The 22810-nt window shown below is 43.1% G+C and overlaps 1 protein-coding gene across 1 annotated transcript in view; it reads right to left on the bottom strand.

Moving 5' to 3' along the window:
• Window positions 1-15097, bottom strand: part of MYO9A (myosin IXA) — a 162275-nt gene extending 147178 nt beyond the window's left edge. Inside the window, exon 1 of the mRNA XM_010005936.1 lies at window positions 14180-15097. Coding sequence (XP_010004238.1) covers window positions 14180-15022 — 843 coding nt within the window. The 5' untranslated portion in view covers window positions 15023-15097. The remainder of the gene's footprint in view (window positions 1-14179) is intronic.
• Between the last annotated feature and the right edge of the window lie 7713 nt (window positions 15098-22810).

The raw sequence follows: 22810 nt of genomic DNA, 5'->3' as shown, positions 1-22810 counted from the left end.
CTAGGAATACTTTGCTTGCTTATAATTAAATCTTAACAAAGCTTTCACAGTGAGAAAAAGCTGGTGAGGGCAGGAGCAGCTGATCTAACGATCTGCAAGTGTTTTGCAGTCTGAATGGAAAAAAAAATTACTCAATATTCCTCGAGTGCCCAACCCCTGGAGTCAATACTGCTCCTAGCAAGAGAAGTGCTCCATCTGCACACTGCTGAGCCCTCACTAAGAGCTTATGGACTTCTTTAAAAGCCCAATAATCAATAAAGGGCAATTAAAAAACTTAGCCAAGGGGGGCTGCTAATGGGATGGAGATTAAGCAGACACTGACCCACGCTGCATCTAAACTTGAAGGCTGTCATTTAGGCTAATTGTAATCAGATTTAGATGAGGAGATACAAAATAAGTATTTTTAAAATATATATGTTATATATCACATGTATATATTATATATTTACATTGTATTTAAGTATCATACATGTACATTGTATTTTATATTAATATATCTTGTTGTGTATTGTACTTGTTTTATATTTACAGATCTCACATACTCTGTATTTATTAAATATAAATCTACCTTATTTTCAGCCATTTAGGAAATGCATCTTTGCTGCAGATTAAGGTGCTGCAGATGTTGCTGCGTGTTCAATCCTTTAGAAAACACAGCCGGTCCCATCCAGACAAGGCTGTTCTGATCCCCAGCATCAACTCCCTGCTTCAGTGCTCTGCTGAGATGTCGCTGGGGGACGCACCCAACTTCTGAGTAACCTCAACTCACATTATTTATCATTTCAGATCCTTGTAAGGAAAAATGCAGCACACTGACCTTGTCAGACTGGGGTTGTGCCCTCTGTCAGATGACGCAGCTCATCCAAGCCATCCACTTTGCCAATAACCCAGGCTGATAAACTGAATTAATAACCCCACTTGAAAACCATCAGTATGTTGGGGTATTGGGTTTTTTTTAAAGCATTATGTTTTCTCCCAGTTCTATTGAAATTATTTGGCTTTCCTGCAGCAGATGAAAACCAGATGTTGGAGAGAGGGAAGGGCTGCACGAGCCAGAACGAAAAACCAAGGCAGCAACAGGGAGGTCGCACCCAGTCATTACCCATTCTGTCCCTTCTGCCATAAGGCTATTTATATTGCATCTCTATTATTACAAATATTATAATTGTGATGTAACTCTAGCAAGCAGAGGCTTCTCCTTCACAGCCCAGACAGCAGCACAAGAGCCGTGAGGCTGCAGCAAAGTTTCTTTGTGCTGCGTAAGCAGTTTGGGAAGCTGCCCTCCCATCTTGCAGCCCTCATGCCAATATTATCATTCATAATCCCTCCTGAAGCTGCCCAATCCCAGGATTAATCCAGGCTTAGCAGCTCTTGGATGCCCACTTCTTATACTGAGAATATTGTTGAATTTATAGGCATATTTCACAAGCAAGGAAAGGTCTGTGAAGGTCTTTGCTGTCTCCACAGTGTTATTTTTTCCCCCACTTAATGCTCATCTAAAATGTCTGGCAAGAGAGCACCCTGATTTAAAGCTGATACTGATAAGTGTTTGGTGGCAACCAACAGAGGATGCAGGAGCAGGTTATTCTTTGCCTCAATTTGCAGAAAAAGAAAAGTCAGGGGGGAGAATGAGCTTTGATGTGCTGTACTTGCAACAAAGAAATGACTGCCAGTCCCAGGTTGCAGCCAAAGAACCTGTACACTGAGAGCTCTGCTCCAAGGACCATGCTGGGGATTACAGACCATCAACCCTGTACAGACCAGCTGCTATTTTGGGGCATTCACTTGAATTCCTTTAAATCTGACTTAATAAGAATAATTTTAAATTAGCTTCACATCCTGTTAAACACCCAATTACACACCCATGCACTGCAGCAGCATCTGCAGTTATCCAACAGAGCCCCTTGTACCCAACAAACAAACAAAATACTTGGCCTTTCCATTAACTGATACAATAACTTGAATATTGGACAAATTTCCCTCGTTAACTACTCTCCAAAACACTGTCAGTATCCATCATGGACTTGTGTTTCCACAGTAAAAAGGGTTTACTTGTATTATCTCCTGCATTCTTCTGAAGCTTCAGGATCAAGTTACAATAATGCTTTTTACAAGGAAATTGCTGAGCTTCACATCAAGCCATGACCAGAGAACAAAGTGGGGTTTTACCTGATGATTCTGGACTTCTATGACAGCTGCAATGCAGGTCTTGTTATGTGTTCTATTATTATTATTAAATTATATATTCTTATATATTATAATATATATTTGGGGCTGTTGTATGACAGCTGCAATGCAGATTTGTGTGTGTATATATTACTACATTACTAAATTACATGTATTAATATAATAGAAATTATTGTATATATTATTTGGGTGCCTGCAATGCAGATTTGTGTGCATATATTATTACATTGTTATATTACGTGTATTATTATAGTAGATATTATAATACAAAAGTCCAAAATTATATGACACCTACGAAGCAGATTTGTGCATGTGTATGTATTACTACATTACTGTTATAATACATATGATAGTAGGTGTTACTATTATATAGACATTGTTTTGGACTGTTATATGACACCTGCAATGCAGTTCTGTGTCTCCTTGGGTGTGTGCATATATATATATACACACACATATATATGGGTATGTAGAGAGACACAGAATCTCTCAATACTTGCACAACACCACATGCTTTCCTCCAGCTGCTGTTAGGAGAAATTAAGACTATTCATCCTCATTTTTCCTGGAGAGCACATCCTGGGTCAGCTCCGTGCCTGCAATTCCGAGCGCTCCTCCGCCCGCTGCCGCTGTCATCCCGCCTGCAATTAGCGGCCAGGCATGATTGCCTCTGCATTCATCCCCTCCTCATTAACAGCTCCCAGGGACCCAAAACACAAAGGGGGAAAACAAAACAACAAAAAAAAGAGCAACGAAAGGCCAAAAAAAATAACAGCCACAGGTTGGGTCTGGCAGCGTGCTGGGATTAGATCACTGTGAATCCCAGCTTAAATAAAGCTCCAACGTGAATTTCCTGACTAAGGTAAAAAAGCCCAGCTCAAATTTATGAACTGCTGGCAAGGTTACCTCTATCCCAGAGGCCTCCAAATACCAAGAACACTCTGGCCCAGAATGTGGAGTTCAGCCTGATAATTCAACTACATTCCTCTGAGCGCTGCTGTTCCTGCCGCTGTAGCCTAGGCAATAAAGAAATAAACTCCAATACTTCCAACTCCTCAATTTTCAGAGCCTTAAATTCAACCACAGTGTTATTTCTAAAGGCTGCAAAGTTCAGCCTCGATGAAGAAGTGGATATAAGCTCTGCAGAAAAGGTTGTTGTAAGGAGGAAACCACAATTCCTCACCAGACCCATCAGATGCAGCCCACTCCATCTATATTTTGTGAACAAAAAAAATATGGCATTTTCTATACTCTTGGATGATCTTCTGTACTTCCTTAATTAAAGGATAATTTAATTTCACAGTGACATTTCTAAGCTGCAAGAAGAAAACCCCACCTGATTCCTATGCTTTACCATAGAATAGACTCAGGGCTACCCTTTACATCTCCCAGCCTGCATTCCAGTTTTCTGGAATTCAGAGAAAGCAGGAATTCAGGAAAAAAAAAAAAAAAGTTGACCTTATTAAAATCTGTTTGGTTTGTTTCTCCTTTTCTTTGTTTCTTTTTTCTCCTTTTTCCTTTTCTGCTTCTTCTCCAACCACATCAGATGCTTTGCCAAGGTCCAGAGACATTAAATCTGCTCTGCTTTGGAAAGCACTTGAGCATCAAGTATTTGGGATACCTCTCCCACCCCGACCCACCACGCCCAACCTTTGCTGCTCAAACCTGCCATTCCTCCAAAAATTTCCCAATTTCCTCAATGATAAAGCAGATTAAAGTTGTAATTTCTTGCCCTTATGTTGGACGTGAACAGTTGTATTCACACGTTTTCACTCTGCTTTGGCATCCCTCACACAGCTCCTTCTCCAAGATTTTTCTCCTGATTGAAAACCATAAGTAAATCTGCCTATTTTGGGACAAGTAAACCCTTGATTCCTTCTACATAGTCTCTAAATAGGAATCCCCTTTCTCTGTTCTTATCCCCTCCTAATCAGACACACAGAGCAGAAAAACACTGGCAAAAAAAAAAGATGGTGTAGATTGCATTATGACCAGAAATTACCCACGTTGTTTTTTTTTTCCTTTTTTCTTTTTTTAATTAAAAAAGTCAGACTCATCGCCAGCATTTTTTGCTTCACATGCCCCTTTTTCTGAGACCTGTGCTGCTCTCCTGCTTCAAAACCTGACTTCCCTGCAAGTGGTAGTAAGAGAGAGGAGGGGGCAGCTTTAACAGTTTCTTATTCTAAAAAGGTCTTTTAAAAAATTATTTCTTTTTTTCCCCTCAGAATTAATATTTTCTTGGCATGTGGCATTAGCATTTCTTTAAGTATTTTCATAGGAACTGCTTGGAAACTACTACATCATCCCCTGCTACCAGTCTGCCCCTAACAGTATGAACTGGTCCACATTAAATTATTTTGTTATTAAATATATCCAGTAACACTTAAATTCAGAAATAATCAGAATTACTTGTGAATGGATTGGATCCCTGCTTCTCCTACAGTGGGTTATATGGTTTCCTGGTCCCTTTTATAATGGAAATCAATGACACAATTGCTTTCATGACTATAAATAACATTTTTCATAACAGCCAACCACCCTAATTTGTCTTGTGCTGTGCTAAATTTTTCACTATTTCAATTCTTGAATAATTTTGTACCATCTTTTCCTCTCTCCTGGCTTTGTTTATGGGTGTTGGTAGGGCCAGGACTCTTGTAAATGAAAATATAACATTTAAAAAATGCTCTGCTTTTACAAGGAAGATGAAATTACTCATTTCACAGCCACACAGCTTTGCCACAGCAGCCGAGGTGGATGGCAGCTCCACAACACAGACACTGTTCAGTTCACCCATCACGGTGCTAAGACTTCCCAAAAACCTTAGCTTTTTTACAGGCATAAGAGGCATTTTCATGAAAATCCTTACTGAGGCGGCAGCACGTGGTGGAGCCATGTGGCAAAAAGCAAGCGGCGTGTTGCTGTTCCCACAGGGTTGGCTGAAACAAACATAATTCATGGTTTGGGTTGGAAGGGACCTTAAAGATCATCTAGATCCAACCCTCTGCATGGGCAGGGACACCTCCCACCAGCCCAGGGTGCTCCAAGCCCCATCCAACCTGCCCTTCAACACTGCCAGGGATGGGGCAGCCACAGCTTCCCTGGGCAACCTGGGCCAGGCTCTCACCACCCTCACACTCCACAATTCCCTCCTCATGTCCAACCTCAATCTCCCCTCTTCCAGTTTTCATCCCTTCCCCCTTGTCCTCTCCCTCCCTGCCCTTGTCCCAAGTCCCTCCCCAGCTTACCTGGAGCCCCTTCAGGCACTGGAAGGTGCTCTAAGGTCTCCCTGGAGCCTTCTCTTCTCCAGGCTGAACACCCCAACTCTCCCAGCCTGGCTCCAGAGCAGAGCTGCTCCAGCCCAAGGATCATCTCTGTGGCCTCCTTTGGAGTCCCTCCAGGAGCTCCATGTCCTTCTTATGATGGGGTCTCCAGAACTGGACACAGTGCTCCAGCTTGGATCTCTCCCTACATCACAAAGCTCCATGGCAGTGAGCAGCAACACACGGGGGGTACCAACCAGCCCAGGGGTAGATGATACGTTGATTTGTTGCTCAGTGATGTGAAATTGATAGAATTTCTAAAAAGCCTTTTTTATGTCCTAAAATAACTCATCTGCAAAATGCCTCTGCTCTTTTAAACTCAATGGTAACTCATTTCCTTTCATCTTCTCTCTTTCAGCCTTCACCTGTAAGAGCCTAAATCCCCAGTCCCTGTGACAAAGCCCCAGACTCAGCTGCCAGGCAGGAGGTTCATCCCTCACCCACCTTCAGGAAGTGCCACAGCCCAGGGAGATCCCTTCTGCAAACACACCAAACCACCATTTTATTTGCCTACCCGAAATTGCTGCCATGAGTTTCAGCAAGACTTGTGCAACATGGGTTGGGGAAGGACTGTTCCATCGCCCTCTGCCACACACTCTGCTGAGCTTTAACTTAACCTCTATCTAATATTTAACCTTAGAGGCTGAAACAAACTGCAGCAGCTACCTGCCTGTGCTTCACTGTGTCACCCTACTTGCTAAATCTGATTTCTGTTGAATTTGGCAAGCTGGGTGGCCAATGCTGGGGGCACCTGGTTAAGCTTCTTTAGATCTGGCAGACATTGGGACCAAAAGAAAATGCAGTCTTCTCCAAGCCGTAGAAGAGATGGTCAACACCACTCATCCCAACAATTCTTGATAGGTCTCCCCCACACTTCAGTTTTCTGCTCCAAAACTGCTGCAGTTCAAACTAAAGGACAGATTCAGAAAATTTAATTTGCTGCCTTAGGAAACAATCTGTTGGAATTCCTGGAGCTCATTAAGACACCATCACCTTGACATGGAGCAGACAAGAGACTCTCTTGTCCTAGACAAGAGACTCTGGTCTGAGCATCATCTGGGTTGGCTACAGCTGCATGCAACCATGAACACATGACTCCTGCTCAGCTAAGACTCAAGACTATATTTTATATACAGAGAGAGAAATAGATAGATATATCTATATCTATACAGACTTAAGACTATATTTTATAAATATATATAGATACAGATATCCATACAGAAAATAGCTATAAACTCTAGATCTAGGGATCCATAAAGTCCAGGAATCTGGGGATCCAAATATCCATAAAACTGAGATATCTAGGTACAAAAGACCTAGATACAGATCAATAGAGGGAAGAGTGAAACCCTAAGAAATCAGTGAAAGAAGAATAAAAGAAAGGGTAAAAATGGAAAACAAAACAGCTCTCCAAACAGAGATGGTGAGGAGGGAGGGAAAAGATGGGATGTTTAGATGTGTAGGTTCAATGAAATGCTTCCTGTAAGGCCAGCACTCCCACCTAGCAGAGTCTGGGGTTTATTTTGGATTTCCCTCCTGGAAACAAAGTAGCTGCTAAAACTTAAGGGTGGAAAAAAAGGCCTAAACCTGCTTTAATAACTTAAGCATTTACCTGCAGTCGTTTCAGGTCAGAAATAACAATTTCTGTTATTTAAGCATAATGAACTGCATTTAGTGGTGCCAGAATGGTTGCTGAAGATAGCAGAGAATGACAAAAAAGTAATAATCATCTTAAACTCAGCACCCACACAGCCAGTGTGGATATTGCAGAAAGCCTCTGAAGTAAAAAGACTGAACAACTCGGCATTGGAGACACAGATGAACAAGACCCTTTTTGATACAGAGCTTGAAACTGTAAAATATCCCCAGCTAAAGAATAACAGCATTTGGAAAGCGCTGGTGAAAAGCATGTGGTGCATGAGCCTTGCTGTGTGACTTCTTTGTGTCACTGCTGCCCGCCGAGGCCTGCACAAATTCTTCCCACATTAGGCATCATCTGGGTGATCTCTGTGCTCTGCTCCCTCTCAAACCTCTCTGTGCACTGGGGAGGGCAGAACGCAAGGCAAAAAATCCTGGCTGTGGCACTGAACACCTACCCCAAGCTCAGGCCACACAGGAGATTGGCAACAATGGGACATATGAGAGGTTAAAAATGATCAAGAGTGAGTAATGAGCAGGATAGGGAGTCTTTGTCCCTCATCTTTGTATAAATCTATTTTTCAGATGCAAAACCTCTAGAGCCACAAGATACAACCTAAAGACTTGAAACCAGTACTTTGGAAACAGAACCTCGTGAGGTAAATCAGGACTTTTTTTGGTTTGAAGTCAAATTTCATGACATTTGGTCACCTCCCATTAATACTGTTCCAAACAGCAGTAAGTAAAAAAAGTGGATATACTCAAAGTTTACATCCCACTAATACTGTTCCAAGTAAAACTCTGAATATGCTCAACTTGAAAATGTCTTTTCTCACAGGCAAATAACTGCACCATCATTTGCTGTATGACAAAAGAATTCCAAGCACCCCCTTACCCTGGCTCTGCACCACAGGATTAACAGGGTGGGATGTGTTGGCAGAGCTGGATCCTACCTGGGGTCGCCACAGGTCTTGCAGGTGTCCAGCCAAAGTGAGCAGGAGCAGCTGTGAGGATGCACACACTGAGCTTTACCATCCCCGTGCTGCCCAATGCCATTCAGATACACTGAAAGCCCAGAACATGCCTGATTCTTCTAGTTAATTGATTTGGTTTTTTTAGCTCCACTCAATAGCTCTTTGTTTAACTCTGGAAACATTCAGCAGCATCTACTGAAATTCTGGCAGCACAGTATTATTTTCACTCACACCTACCAGCAGCCAGCTCTTCAGCTGCTGCTGCAAGAGCCTGATGGAGTGGGGAGGGGGACCTACACAGCCACAGCAAAGCCCAAGAAGTAAAATCCAGTATCTTCTAGTTGCTGCTTACATTTTCCTCTAACAATCAAGATTTTTATAAAAGAAAATAAGAAAAATAACAGCTTTTTGTCTTCTAGACCTTAAGACTGAAGCTGTAGATTCCCCCAAACAAGCCAAACACACACTATATCCAGAACACACATATTAACACATATATCCAGAAAATTTTAAAACCCCATTCAAGCTGCTGTTCCTAAGGTTTCTATGCAAACCACCACCTATTGGGAATGCAAGCAGCACACCTGCCACTACAAAAGGCTGGCTGCAATTTTTTCAAAACCAATTCCAGCAATCAAAAGTCCTTTTTTTTCCTGGCCCAGAAGCTGCAGGCACACATCAGCTGTGAAGGACAGCAACAGCTACACCCCCCACCAGCAGTGCTCCTCAGCCCCTGACAGAAACATTTCTTTTTGCCTTTTTTTCTTAAACGATTGACAAATCCCCAGTGGGACGTTTGAAGATGCATGTAAACACCTGCTTAGAAAACATGCCTGGTTTTTGTAGCTGCCATTGCAGTGTTCTTGTGACACACAAGATGTTGAGAAAGTTACAGATGAGAAAAGGAGCTGGTGCAGGCTCCCTGAGATGTAGGATCATCCGATACCTGCCTGGGGACCTTTGGGCATACCTGAGCCAGGGAGAAATCTGCTACTTCTGCATTCTTGCTGAGAGCTGATAAAAAAAGTAACATGATATAATAAATTAACGCACATTCAGACTTCCCAGGAAAGCTGAGACTTAATGACTGATGCTCTGCATTGGCACTGAAGTTCACATGAAGAAGTCACCTACCTATGGGGTGAAACAGCCCTGTGGCTAAACCACAGGCCAACCCCTAACTGAATCACAGAATGGTTGGGGTTGGAAGGGACCTTCAAAGATCATCCAGGCCCTGCCCATACCAGGGAATATGTTCATCTTCCACTAGACCAGGTTGCTCCAAGCCCCATCCAACTTGACCTTGAACACTTTCAACAACAGGGCATCCACAACTTCTCTAGACAACTTCTTCCTTAGCAACTTGATCTAGTGGGAGATGTCCCTGCCCATGGAGTGGGGTTGGAGCCAGATGATCTCTAAGGTTCCTTCCAACCCAAACCATTCTATAATTCTATGATTCCAGTGACTCACTACCCACAATCTGAAGTCTTGTGATGTCATCATTTAGGGTTATTTTAGAGCAAACCTTTGATTGTGGCTTTCAAAATTAGAAATGAAGTAGAAACCTTGACAATCTACACAAGTTGCCTATAGGAAGATCCTCTTACTCCCCCCTTCAAAAAAGAAGTACAATTGTTGCAGCAAAGCATTTGCCTGATCAACACACACTTCTTCAGTGCTTTCTTACATAATATAGAATTCGGCATCGAAATAAAACACAAACTACCTATGTAGCAACAACATCATGCACTCTGGGTCTGTGATGGATCATCAAGCTGGGTCCAAGCAATTGCAAGCACAAACACAGGCTGGGTGGAGAATGGATTGAGAACAGCCCTGAGAAGAAGGACTTGAGGGTGATGGTGGACAAGCAGCTCAACATAAGCTGGCACCATATGCTGGAGCCCAGAGAAGACCCATGCCCTGGGCTGCAGTAAATGCAGTGTGGGCAGCAGGGCCAGGGAGGGGATTGTCCCCTCTGCTCTGCTCTGGTGAGACCCCCCCAGCAGTGCTGCATCCAGTTCTGGAGTCCCCAACATAGGAAGGAGATGGAGTGACAGAATCCAGAGGAGGGCCATGAAGACGATCCAAGGGCTGGAGCACAAAGACAAACTGAGCACCAGAGCAGCTCTGCTCTGGAGCCAGGCTGGGAGAGTTGGGCTGTTCAGCCTGCAGAAGAGAAGGCTCCAGGGAGACCTTAGAGCACCTTCCAGTGCCTGAAGGGGCTCCAGGAAAGCTGGGGAGGGACTTTGTACAAGGGCAGGGAGGGACAGGACAAAGGAGGATAGATGAAAACTGGAAGAGGGAGATTGAGGTGAGACTTGAGGATAAATTCTGGAGTGTGAGGGTGGTGAGACCCTGGCCCGGGTTGCCCAGGGAAGCTGTGGCTGCCCCATCCCTGGCACTGTTGAAGGGCAGGTTGGATGGGGCTTGGAGCAACCTGGGCTGGTGGAAGGTGTCCCTGCCCATGCAGAGGGTTGGATCTAGATGATCTTTAAGGTCCCTTCCAACCCAAATCATTCTATGATTCTATGATACTGAAGTTGTCACTGAAAGTACTGCACAAAGTCTATCAGAAACAGAATTGAACTGCAGCAGGTACAACTCTTCCTCTGGTAACTGCATAAATCAATTGAATTTCAGAAGCTCAGGCTTGAAACTAAAAAGCCAGAAAGCGGTATTTTGTTAAGCTCAGCTCTGTGGATATCCTGCTGACAAAGCAATCTTCTAGAGGGAAAAATGGGCTTTATAAAAACAAATGGGGAAACATACTGAAAAATCAGCTTTTAAAAACAATTGGAATCTTGTTCTTAGAAAATGAAGTATGGTATTTAAGTACTATTATTTATCACAAATAATACATAGACATGTAAATAATACCATTTATCACAGAAGAAAAGCATATTGCATCCACTACAAAGAGCAGCACTAGCTTGCCTATTAAATCCCAATGTAGGAAAAAACCACCATTGCACTCATATCCAATACACCTGAAAAGGACACATTTGGTCTCAGCCCACACCTCTAACTGCAGTGGCTGCTACACACAAGTACTTGGTGACATTGTCACGTTCAGATGGCAGGAACAGCTTTCCTTGACAGCCATCCCCAAAAGCGCCATTTGGACAAGGCTCACAGGAATCTCATGCAACCCAACAACAACAACAACAACAAAAAAAGAATCATCACAAACAATAGTCTGAGGCTATCCAAGAAAAGGTAAATTAGGAAAACAGCAAAGCTGCAGAAAAAGAAAATAAAAAAATCTTAATTTTGTTCCACTTCCGCTCCTGCCGTGCGAGCACGACTGGGAAAGCATTCCCAGGAATAATGGGTGGGTCAGGGCAAACAGCCCTGCTGCCAGAGATGCTTTGCAAGGCAGCACAAAGGGGAATGTCACTGCCTCCCAAAAGACAAGCCTGAGCTGAGCATTTCACGTTTGCAGAGGGAAAACAAAGGGATTGAAGCAGGTGTCTGGAGGAAGGGATGAGAGTGAAGAAAAAGAGGGGGGAAAACATAAGAGTTTGGCATCTAAACATACAGAGAAGTGAAAAGAGCATTTCAACCCCAAATAAAAGGAATCAAAAGGTCAAATCCGCAAATGGGTGGCAGGGTAACACAGCCCCTTACAACAGATCTCTGAAGATCCCTTTCTTAGGAAGTTTTAGGAAGAGAAGGAAAAGTAAAAGTACGCATGTTTTATCTCTGGGCCTGCATGATTTGTGACTATTTGGGATTGGAGCTGGCAGGGCAGGAGCAGATTCCCCTCACTTTCTCCAAGTGACCTGGAGGCAGCTAGAGAAGCACAACAGCAGCCGTCCAGCTGCCAGAGGGAAGGAATGCAAACTTCTGTTGCAAAAGCAGAAGAAATAACAGCTATGATTCAGATTTATTTTTTTTTCTTTAAAAACAGCTGCAAATCTTGCAAAAGGAAAGAGGTTTTCTGCACCCCTCCCCTGTACCTAATCCCAACACACCCAACAGTCCTGGGCAAGAACCATCACCACAGCTGCCCTCCCTCCATCCCAGAGCCAAGCAAGTAAAACTAAGCAAAGTAAAATCCTGAAACACCAGGGTGACAACACCAGGGATCCTGATAATCACGGATCTTCAAATTGCACCATCCTGAAATTGCCTGCACCCTCTCTTCCTGTTCAATAGCATAAAATAAGCAAGCAGAGAAAGAAAAGCAAAGAAATATGCAGTTCGTGGGCATCCTCTGCCTCTTACCTCCAAACAAAAGCTTTAAGCAATGACTGTAAGTCTGTATTTGTGAATTAAGCCAAAATGATTTAATTTTCCAAGTAGGTGGAACAGTTCATTTATTTAAGGGACTGCACTGGCTGACTGAATGATGCTCAGGCAGGTTTGCAACGGGACTATTTTACCTAGTCCTGAAAAAGGCAGAATTAAAAAGAAAAAACACAACAATTCCCAAAACTTCTCTCTACTTTCTCTTTCACAGAGATCTCTCTTCTCCACTTCTGGAAATCTAAGTTATACACAGATGTTCTCTCTGACATACTTCAGAGAACTATGAAGTGGTCCAAGAAAAGACATCAAAAGCAGACCAAAAACCAAATAGGAATGCAAATGTTTCAAATAAATAACAGGATTAGAGGTGGAAAGCAATAGTTTTCATATCTGCTTGTAAATTAATGTGGTGCCCTAACTGGGTCACAACAGTAACAACCATTAACAGCAGACTGCTGGAGTCTGGTCCAATATTTTCTCATCAACTCCAGCAACAAACAGCTCCATCATCTCTTGCACAACAGGAGAAACACTGGGGAGTGCAAGAGCAGGGAGTCTGCTTGTTTGTAGGCTTTAAAAGAATAACACAGTTTCATGTAGAATGTCAAAAAAGAAAAAAAGCCCTTTTTAATTCCTTTACCCTCAGATTGTTACATAGTTTTCCTGCTTCTCAGGGCAAAGCCCATCCCAAATGACTTTAATAATTTGCTAAGTCCAGATCAAATTACCTCAGCCTGTTCTACCTGGCATGAAAAGAGTAAAAAAACTTTGCAAAATGCAGTTGTTTGCTTGTCCTGAGCTGAGAAATCCACGAGCACTAGGCCTTCTTCTTCTCCCCAGTCTTCTCCTGGGAGCTGAAGCTGACCCAAGCCCTCAGACTCATTAAAGGAATATACACACACAGAGAAGGTATCTCGAGTCTATAACTGTGAAAAAAACAAAACACACCCTTTCAAAATAGAAAACAAATCCATGAGTTTACTATCCCTAAGTTGAAACCACCTTTTAAGGGAAGAACATGCAGCCATCAAGCCACCTCTGAATCATGGCTTCAAAGAACAATGTTGGCATGGCTGAAACTGACGCTCACGACACTCACATGAGGACAAGCTTTAACTAACACGACTCTTCAACAAGTCAAACTGGCAACTCTAAGGAAAACCATTTCAGAGAGTTACAGGGGAAGCTCAAGACAAATTTATTAAAGATGACTTGTTCCCTCTATCTGCAAAATTAATTGTGCATTTCATCTAATCTCCTTTCATACACAGGAAAAGTCTTCATAAAGTAATTAATCACATCAGGCAAATCAAGTACTCATTAGAAAATAAAATTTTGACCATGAAAGTGACCTTTGATCTTGTCCCCAGCTCAATGAAGTTGAGAGCACAGAAACTCTGTAAATACACCACTACCTATATCCCACATGCAATGAACTCTCTGTCCAATATATTATGCAGAAAGGCTACCAACAATTCAGGAACGGCTTTTTTATTCCCATTTTCAAACTGAAAAGTCACCAAGATCTACCAGTATTAAGAAACACTTGAGAGAAAACAAAGTGGTAATAAATCTGCCAGAAAGCCATTTGCTGTGCTTTTTTCTTTTTTTTGAAGCAGGTAGGATTCTACAGACAGAAACAAAACCTCCTCTTATGGCCAGCACTGTTGTGACTTCATTATCAGCGTTCAACAGGTAACTCCAGACCAGTGTCATGACACAACCTCAACTCCTTGGGTTTTGCTGGTGTTGCTGGTTTTGCACCGCTAAAACGTTTCCACGCTACTATCGTTTCCATCTTACCTCAAGCACTGGTCCAGCTCCAAGAATAATCTGCTCCACTCCACTGGCAAAGCCCTTCTGGCTGAGGGCGGTGAGGTGGTGAATCAGGAAGTTGGTGCTCTGTGTCTTTCCTGACCCGCTCTCTCCTGAAATCACGATGCACTGGTTCTTCTTCCGCTGCAGCATGGCGTGGTAAGCCACGTCTGCCACGGCGTAGATGTGGGGCTCCAGCTTTCCCAGCTGATGGTTGTCGTACATCTTGACATATTTGGGGTTATAAATAGGAAGAAACTTGAAGGGGTTAATAACGATGAGGATGCTGCCCACGTAGGTGTAGATTTTTTCCTGTTTGAAGCGGTTTCTGAGGTTCTCCAGGAGGGTTTTTTCATTCAAGTCCGGCAGGCTGCACAAGTCGTCGTAGTCCTTCTGCTGGGGCTGGGGGAGGAAGCCGCGCTCCACCATCCTGCGCCGCTCCTCCGTCACCCGCAGCCAGGACTGCAGGCTCCCGTAGTGAATGGACCCGTCCAGGTTCTTCTCCCGCAGGAGGAAGCGATAATCCTCGCCGCTGATGCGGTTCTCCAGGGCCATGCGAGGCCACAGCATCATGCGCTGGACCGGGCAGTCTGTAGGGTTGAGGATCCATTCCTCCCCACCAAACTCCTTCACTTCGGCCAGGACGTAGCATTTTGTTTTCTCGAGCTGGAGTTTATTAATGAGCGACTCAATCACCTCAGCAGCCGTGGACGTTTTCCTGGCAGTGATGGGGCAGTAGATGGTCCCTTCAGCGATGCTCCCGGGGTATATGTGCAGCGTGTACTCACTATCCTCAAAGCGTCGTCTTCCTCCAACATCATTTACACTCATATTGGATCCTTTCCCATCAGTACCTGTGCTGCATAGTCAGGACCGGCCTGTGTCTTGTCAGGTCATCATGTTGGCAATACTAAAAAAAAAAGGCAAAATAAGAACAGGTGAGGAGTTGTAGCTGGGCAGGGGTCCTTGAAAAGCCATTGACATGCATCATGAGATACAACAGAGCAACTCAAGTGACACTGCCCATTGCTTTACAGAAAGCAACCCACATTTGGAAAGAGAGCAGGGTTTGCACACTCCAAAGCTGGACTAAACGAAGGTATGTAACAAACACACACTCTCTACCCACACCTCAGGCTCTCGTCTACTCAGACGTTACAACCTGCAGCACCTCAAGCTTTTACTCATTTTTCCCTGACTCTGAAGCATAAAAGATTCAAAAAGATCCTCTGATTTTCGGAGCATTTTACAGAGAATAAAATTGGTATTTTTGGGTGCAACATACCAGACAGCCTGCTGAATCAATAGCAGCATTCTCTTCATGTCTCCTCATGCTACAGCCTTATTGCTTAATATTACCAAATAACTTATTTAAAAGTGAGTGCCTTTATTTCTGTGTTTACCCACTTCATGCCAACTTAGGGAAAGCATCACTCAGCTAACAGTGACTTTGGAAAACACCCCTTGACTTACATATAAATTACATAGTTTGAGATACTGTTAGATAACTAAACCTTTCAAGATTTTGAACAGTTGCATAAAATGCTCACTTAAAGAAAAACTACTTTAAAATAGCACCCTAAAGGCACACCCCAGCTAAAAGGAAAATGCCTTCTTTGTCCTAGAATCATGGAAAAGTTTTGCTTCAAAAAGACCTTTAAAATCATCAAGTCCAACCATTAACCCAGCACTGCCAAGGCCACCACTAAACCATCTCCCTCAGCATCATATCTACATGGCTTTTAAATTCCTCCAGGGATGGTGGCTCCACCACTGCCCTGGGCAGCCTGGGCCAGGGCCTGAAACTGTTTTGTTGAAGACATTTTTCCTAATACCCAGTCTAAACCTCCCCTGGTACAACCTGAGACCATTTCCTCCTGTTAGTTCAAAGGCCTGAGCAACATCCAAAATTACTCTTGAAACAAATTTGCTTAGTCACAAGTTTTTAAACACTTGAATTATTCAGTGGTCACAAGCTCCAGTTTCTGTCACATTTTAAAGGGACACACAACTCCTGCAGTGGTGCCCATCCATGAGCACGTGCTGCTGATACACCCAAGGCTTTGTTTGCTCCAGCGGTCCTGGGATGAGAATGTTGTGTTGACTGAATTCACTGCCTGCCCTACAGCTGCTCCAAACTTCAGGCTGTGAGAAGAATCATCAGCTTCTCAGGGGTGTGTGGTACACACCACATTCAACTTTTAGCTCCTAAGATAAAATGACCATTACCTTCCTCTGTGGAATTGGTCCTTGCCCTACACACATTATCCCATGGTCCTCTGTAAGTGAACAGTAGATAAACTTCTTTCCCTTTCTGTTCAGGAGATTTTCAACCCATTGAGGTTCAAACAGTAGCACTTTCCCACCCACCCCATCAACCTTGTTCAGAGACATCCATATCTGACATCAGATATGAAGTATTACAGCCAACTCATTCATACAATCTCATTTTTTATTTCTCTCATAGTGCTTAGAAACCACAGAACACAAATCTCTGGTGCTGAAACATCAAATGCACAGATAATTGCTTGAACTTAACCATTACAAGGCAACAATACCCCACCACCAGCCCCAAATGAAAGCAATTCCAGAGTCAATGGTCCTCAGTTCTCCACCAACTGGTTCTAAAAAACTCAGAACTCCCCTTGAAGATATTAAGGTTTGTTCCAATATAAAGAGAAAAGGTAACTACGAAGAAATGCAGAGGACCCTCAGAGCCAGGACCTGGACAATGAAGCAGCAGGTGACATCTAATGCAGATAACAGTTTACATAATGCACTTCCTAACACTATGTGCAACGTCGAGCCCTTCCTTGAGCCCTGCCCACAGAAACAAAACTTCACCACTCTGTCAGTTCCCTGAGGGTGTCAACAAAATGCACAAGTACAGTCCAAAAAAACACGAGGTCAAAACCCATGTCAAGTTTAGGGAATTCCTGTGCTTCAGGTATTTGATGTCAGGAACAGTATTCACAGGAGGCAAGGATACAGTAGTCCTGCCCTGCTGCTTCTCCCCAAGTACCCAGATCCAAGACAGTCAGTCCAGTTTCAGTTACCAAAAAATTTTTGAGGTCCTTAAATAAAAAGCATTATTTTATGTTGTATTGTTTCTCACCCCAATATTTCATGAAGTATATTATCCCCAGCCACATGCTACTCAGAGCAAAGAAATTAATGTGTCACAGTGAAATCCATCTGGCAGGGATTCACGGTGCATTGCTTGGTAGCAGGACATATATCATATACTGGGAAGCAGTCCAGCTGCTTTCTTAGAGCTTCAGTAGAGGCACAGATGCAACAGGGATGATGTCAGTTAAGTGCTGGGTTGGGCTTTCTTTGTCTAGCTCCAGGACTCCAGCATCAGCTTTTCTCCAAGGAGGGGGGAAAAAACCCCAGCACACTTAGGCTAGATAATTCCTTGTGGAGATTTTACTTCAAAGCTTGCGACAAGAGAGCTGGCTATTTTTGTTCAAGTTATCAGAATGTATCAAAGACTGCTGACTCACATGAGAACTGCAAACAGGACTTTAAATCAGTTACCTTGAGCAAACGGACCTTCTTTTCTATCTCCTCCCTCCTGTAAATACGTGCAAGCTCAATAAATCCTCTGCAACGCATCAGGCCACTCTACCCCACCTGCTCAAAGGCTTTATTATAGATGCTTATTCTGCATGTACTCAGCAGAAGAACAAACATCTGTGTCTTCTGCATCCCAACAACTTAAGCCCAGTAGAATTGTGAGCCAAGCATGAGCCCCCGTGGAGATGCTAAAAGCCCCAGTAACTCTGGGAATGCAAAAGAGCCAAGTCCCCCCCAAAACCACTCAAATGCCAGAAGGTCCCACTAACAACTAAGAAATTTAGCGAGGTCAGAAAGCAAAGAGGTGTTAATTTGAGCCTTATAAATCCCAGGAGGTGTGCCACAGGATTCACTTTTAATAATGCTAAACATGTCTTGGAGTATTATGGTAGGTCAGAGAAATGTTAATGAAGATAATTACTTGTGGTCTCCCAACCACTGGTGCACATGAGCCTGGCTCTGCTCAACATCAAAAGCACCTCTTGCAGACAGGCAGTTTCCAGAGTATTTTGGAGAAAATATTGCAATGAAATACATGCCATTAGGTAATTAGCACATGGCAGGGAGAAAGGCTCTCCCCATGACAACTGTTCAACCAGGCTGTCCTATTAGCTTTTATAGAACTTTTAAAATTAGCAGTATTTTTGTGCTCGGACATGAAAAACGAAAGAGGAAGATGAAAAGAACAAAACAGAGTAAGTATTTTACAACCCATGAACACTTGCTGCATTCACTGTTTCAATTAAAAGCATCTCACTTTCCTCCACGTTTACATTTAAATGAGAACACATACAAATGATGCTGCATCAGAGTAATTTCTATGGGTTTATGGAAAAGAAAAGCTAGTCTCTTCCTGCTGGGAGATGCTTCTTTCTGGACCAAAGTGGCAGATTTTAAACTATGGTTCAGCTGCTTCACTCATGTACTGGCTTTTGGCAAGGATGAAGGCAGCAATAATGGCATGCTGATCCCATGGGAGATGGAAACCCAGATGGTACATCAGACCTCAGAGGTCAGAAATAACTGCAAACTCCCCTGAACACTCTGGCCAAAAATTATGGACTACATATGACTGGGAAAGGAAGAACTTATGACATTTTAAGCCAATATGCTTTCAGCCAAATGTTTCCTATATCCTTTTACATTTTCCAGCATTTGAATAAAGATTCATATTCAAATTGACCCTGCACACTGATTTTGCTCAATTTTACATTATAACATAATTCTACATTAAATGCAAAGTCTTATCTCCAAACAAACATGAGGTTACAAGTTAAGCCATGTGCCCTTCTCCATAACAGAAGAGATTAATATTTCCTAGGACCTCAGAGGCCCATATAAAAAAATTACAGTAACAGTCCAATTACCAGCAGGTTGACAGAAAAACCATACTACAATTACAATGGTGAACTAGGCTTTGTGCATAAACTAAACTTGTAAATTGTGGTTTACTTGTACATTATATGCAGTCTTTTACTAGTTGACCACAGTTTAATAAACACCAGTGCAAATGTGCTTTCTCAAATAAAACAGACATATGACTGCACTGGGGGCTGCCTTTTTTAGCAAACATTATTCTGTGAGGGATATCAAACCAATGAGGGAAGGTTACTGAAATGGAGGCTTTCAGTACTGCCATTTCTTATTTTTCCATTCAGAAAGACCAATCACAGTATTTTCATTTTCAGGGACGGTGTAAGCAACACATGGCAAAAGTCCAAAATAAACCATCTACTGGAAGCATCAGTACCCATCATAAATAATCTGTGACAGCTAAAGCTGAAAATCACAGACAAGAGTTTGCCAAATATTGGATAATTTGGGGAGAAAAAAAAAAAAAGTGTCAGTGTTGAGGCTGCTAAAGGGGCAATTCTGGAAGCAAAGTTCACTTGGTTTTATTCTAACATCCCAAAACCCAGACAAAGGACTACAAAAATAGTGAAACTTTCTCCCCATTCCCAATCCTCAGGCAATCCTAACAGGCTGGGTTGCTCCAGACATCCTGGATTTATCCATCCACCAGTAGGTCAAAACACATACCGTGTGGGGCAGGAATTCCTGAGACAGATAAACTCTAAAAATCTGATAAAGAAACAGCCAATTTAAACATACTTCACTGCTTCACCCGAACATCTCAGCACAAGAGCTCTCTGAATTTCTCCTCTGAAGCAGCAAAATAACTTGCTGCTGCCAGTGCCTGAAATGACACCCACACGACATCAGAACTGAGGCCAGGGTGACACTGCTCTGACAGCTGATGTTGGAAAAACTACCACACCCTTCATGGGTAGAAAAAAGCCCACGCAGATCTTCAACATCTTGGTTATCACTGCACAGTTTTTCATGTCAGTTCACTTGAGCATTTATATAATGCTTAACCCCCTCCTTTTATCCTCTTTCTCTTCCATACTCACTATGTTTTCCTCTTCCCACTGTCTGCTAATGGGAAAGAAATGTTATAATAATCTACCTTGGTCCATCTCTAAGAATCTTGTGGTGCAAGCACAGGAGGTGGTGCTACCTAAACTGCAGGTTTACGGCCCCACGTACTAGTGTGGGGAAGGCAGGAGGTCCAAAAAGGACTTTTTTGCAGTAAAACTGCACAAAAAAACTTCTATAAAATGAGTGTCATCCAAAAGAACAAAACCTCTAACACAGGAAAAGTGCGATGTGGAAGCCTCATAGTGGTCATAGAACAGTTTGGGTTGGAAGGGACCTTAAAGACCATCTAGATCCAACCCCCCTGAATGGACAAGGACACCTGCCACTAGATCAGATTGCTCAGAGCCCCATCCAACCTGCCCTTGAACACTTCCAGGGATGGGGCTTCCATAACTTCCCTAGATAAGCCTTCTTGATGTTCCCAATCCAAGGTCAGGTTCATAAACTATTATTATCAAGAGCTGTAATAAAAGAAGAAACCATGCTTGGCCAGTGTTAACCACTACCATTTATTTATTTTTATAGATTATTTCTGCAAGCAGGGGTGATCCCACACTGACACCCTTGTGCAGCCACCAAGGAGGATACCCAGAATAAAAAAAAGTGTGAATATACAGCTCAGACTATGTAAATCATTCCCAAAGATGTACAGTTGCCCACACTAAGTGTAACCTAAAATAGGTAACAAGTTGTTTCTAAGCTCACCAGCTTTTTCAAGCCTGTGGCTTGAAAAGTTGTATCAAGCTCCTTTGTCCTGTATTTTTCCAGTTTTATTCAGCACTTTAAGCAACTCTATCAGCTTCCTGCCTATTCACTTCTATACTAGAGAAGAGTTCCTCTCCTTACAGTAGATGGAAGATGGACGAGGATGCTGCTACACTCTTGCTGATCCATCTCATGTGGACACCTGCCAGTTTCTACCATACCTTTTAGCTGACACAAAATGGAAGTGGAAGGCAAAAGAAAAACCAAAGCATCCTAAACAAACAAACAAACAAACAAAAAACCCCAGGAAAAACTATTGCAAAATGAATGATTCCTAGAAGCTGTTGCAAATGGTTTTGACAAATGAGGAACTAAATTAGGATGTGAATAATACCATGACCACTTGCTCTTCCCTTTAAGGTCAGAGCACCTTCAGTGCAGGGCATGAATGAATCAGCACCTGAGGAAGCAACCAGGGGTACACAGTGAACAAAGCTGTTGTCTGCAGGATTCCTGCCTTGCTGGCTGGTGATGCTGCTGTAGGCATGGACAAGGGAAAATAAATGCAGGTTTAAAAAAAAAAGGGGGGAGGGGACTACAAGAAGGCTTGGTGAGGTCTTGTGATTGAGGCAACTGAATGGGAGAAGTGATTTCCATCTCAGCTTCCGTCACAGCATTTCTGCATGATGCTGGGAGACCCAAAAAATGATGCAAACAAAATCCTGCCCTGGACTGTTCCTCTTTCTTGAGCTCCTGATTTGAGTCATTGCTGCTTGATTTCTGGAAGCACAACTGTTGTCCCAAGATGTTCACCCTATGCATACGGAGCAGTAGTGGTGTTCAAGTATTAAAATAAGGAGCTTTTTCGTGGCACTCCCTGAACAGTCAGCACTTAGAAGTTAGTTCTCACTCTGTCCTGGAGCTTCATTGATGAAATGATGTCAGAGTGAGCAAGGATGCAAGAAGTGCTGGGAACTCCACAAAAATGCAGAAGCATTGAAAACTTTGTTCTGACAAAGAAGGGCTGGTAACAAAGCCCAGATCCAGCACCATGCCCTCCACAGCTGCTCCCTTGCCAGAAACAAATAAAAAAATAATATTAAAAAAAAAAAAGTAACCAAAGGAAATAGCTGAATCCTCTCCCAGGCCAAAAGGGTGGCACTCATTGAACTGAAACTTGCAGTTCTCATATTCCCTCCATGTATAATGAGACCTGCAACCCAAGGGCAAGGAGTAACCAAAAGGCAGAAACTAAGGAAGTGCTTTGTGTACCCCAAGTGACTGGAGACTTTCAGGAGGACAAACTGTTGTCATAGGTTATTTTAGTTCTTCTAATGACTAATTAAGTAATCACTGACCAGAGGCCTGATAACCCTGTTCCAAATACCAAGATAAACTTATCAGCCATAGATACAGCAAAATGACATTTACAGCACCTTCAGGTTTCAGCAGATTAACTCTGGGCTGAAGCATTGTCATCTGACAGAGCATCCCTCACCTATACAGCAACTCTATTCATGTTAACAGCCAAAATACCAGATTTTCCAACTATGCTGGTTGGGTTTGCTTCATACAGGTGTACAGAGGAACCCAGCTCCTGGAAAACCTACTGGAAACAAATTACAGAATGGTTTGTGTTGGAAGGGACCTGAAAGACCATCTAGATCCAAACACTGGCATGGGCAGGTTGTTCCAAACCCCATCCAACCTGCCCTTCAACACCCCCAGGGATGGGGCAGCCACAGCTTCCCTGGGCAACCTGGGCCAGGCTCTCACCACCCTTACACTCCACAATTCCCTCCTCATGTCTCACCTCAATCTCCCTCTTCCAGTTTTCATCCCTTCCCCCTTGTCCTCTCCCTCCCTGCCCTTCTCCCAAGTCCCTCCCCAGCT

This window comes from Chaetura pelagica, unplaced genomic scaffold (assembly GCF_000747805.2).
Source record: "Chaetura pelagica isolate M959 unplaced genomic scaffold, ChaPel_1.0 scaffold369, whole genome shotgun sequence".
NCBI classification, from domain to species: Eukaryota; Metazoa; Chordata; class Aves; order Apodiformes; family Apodidae; genus Chaetura; species Chaetura pelagica.
This window is presented reverse-complemented; position numbering and strand designations above follow the sequence as displayed.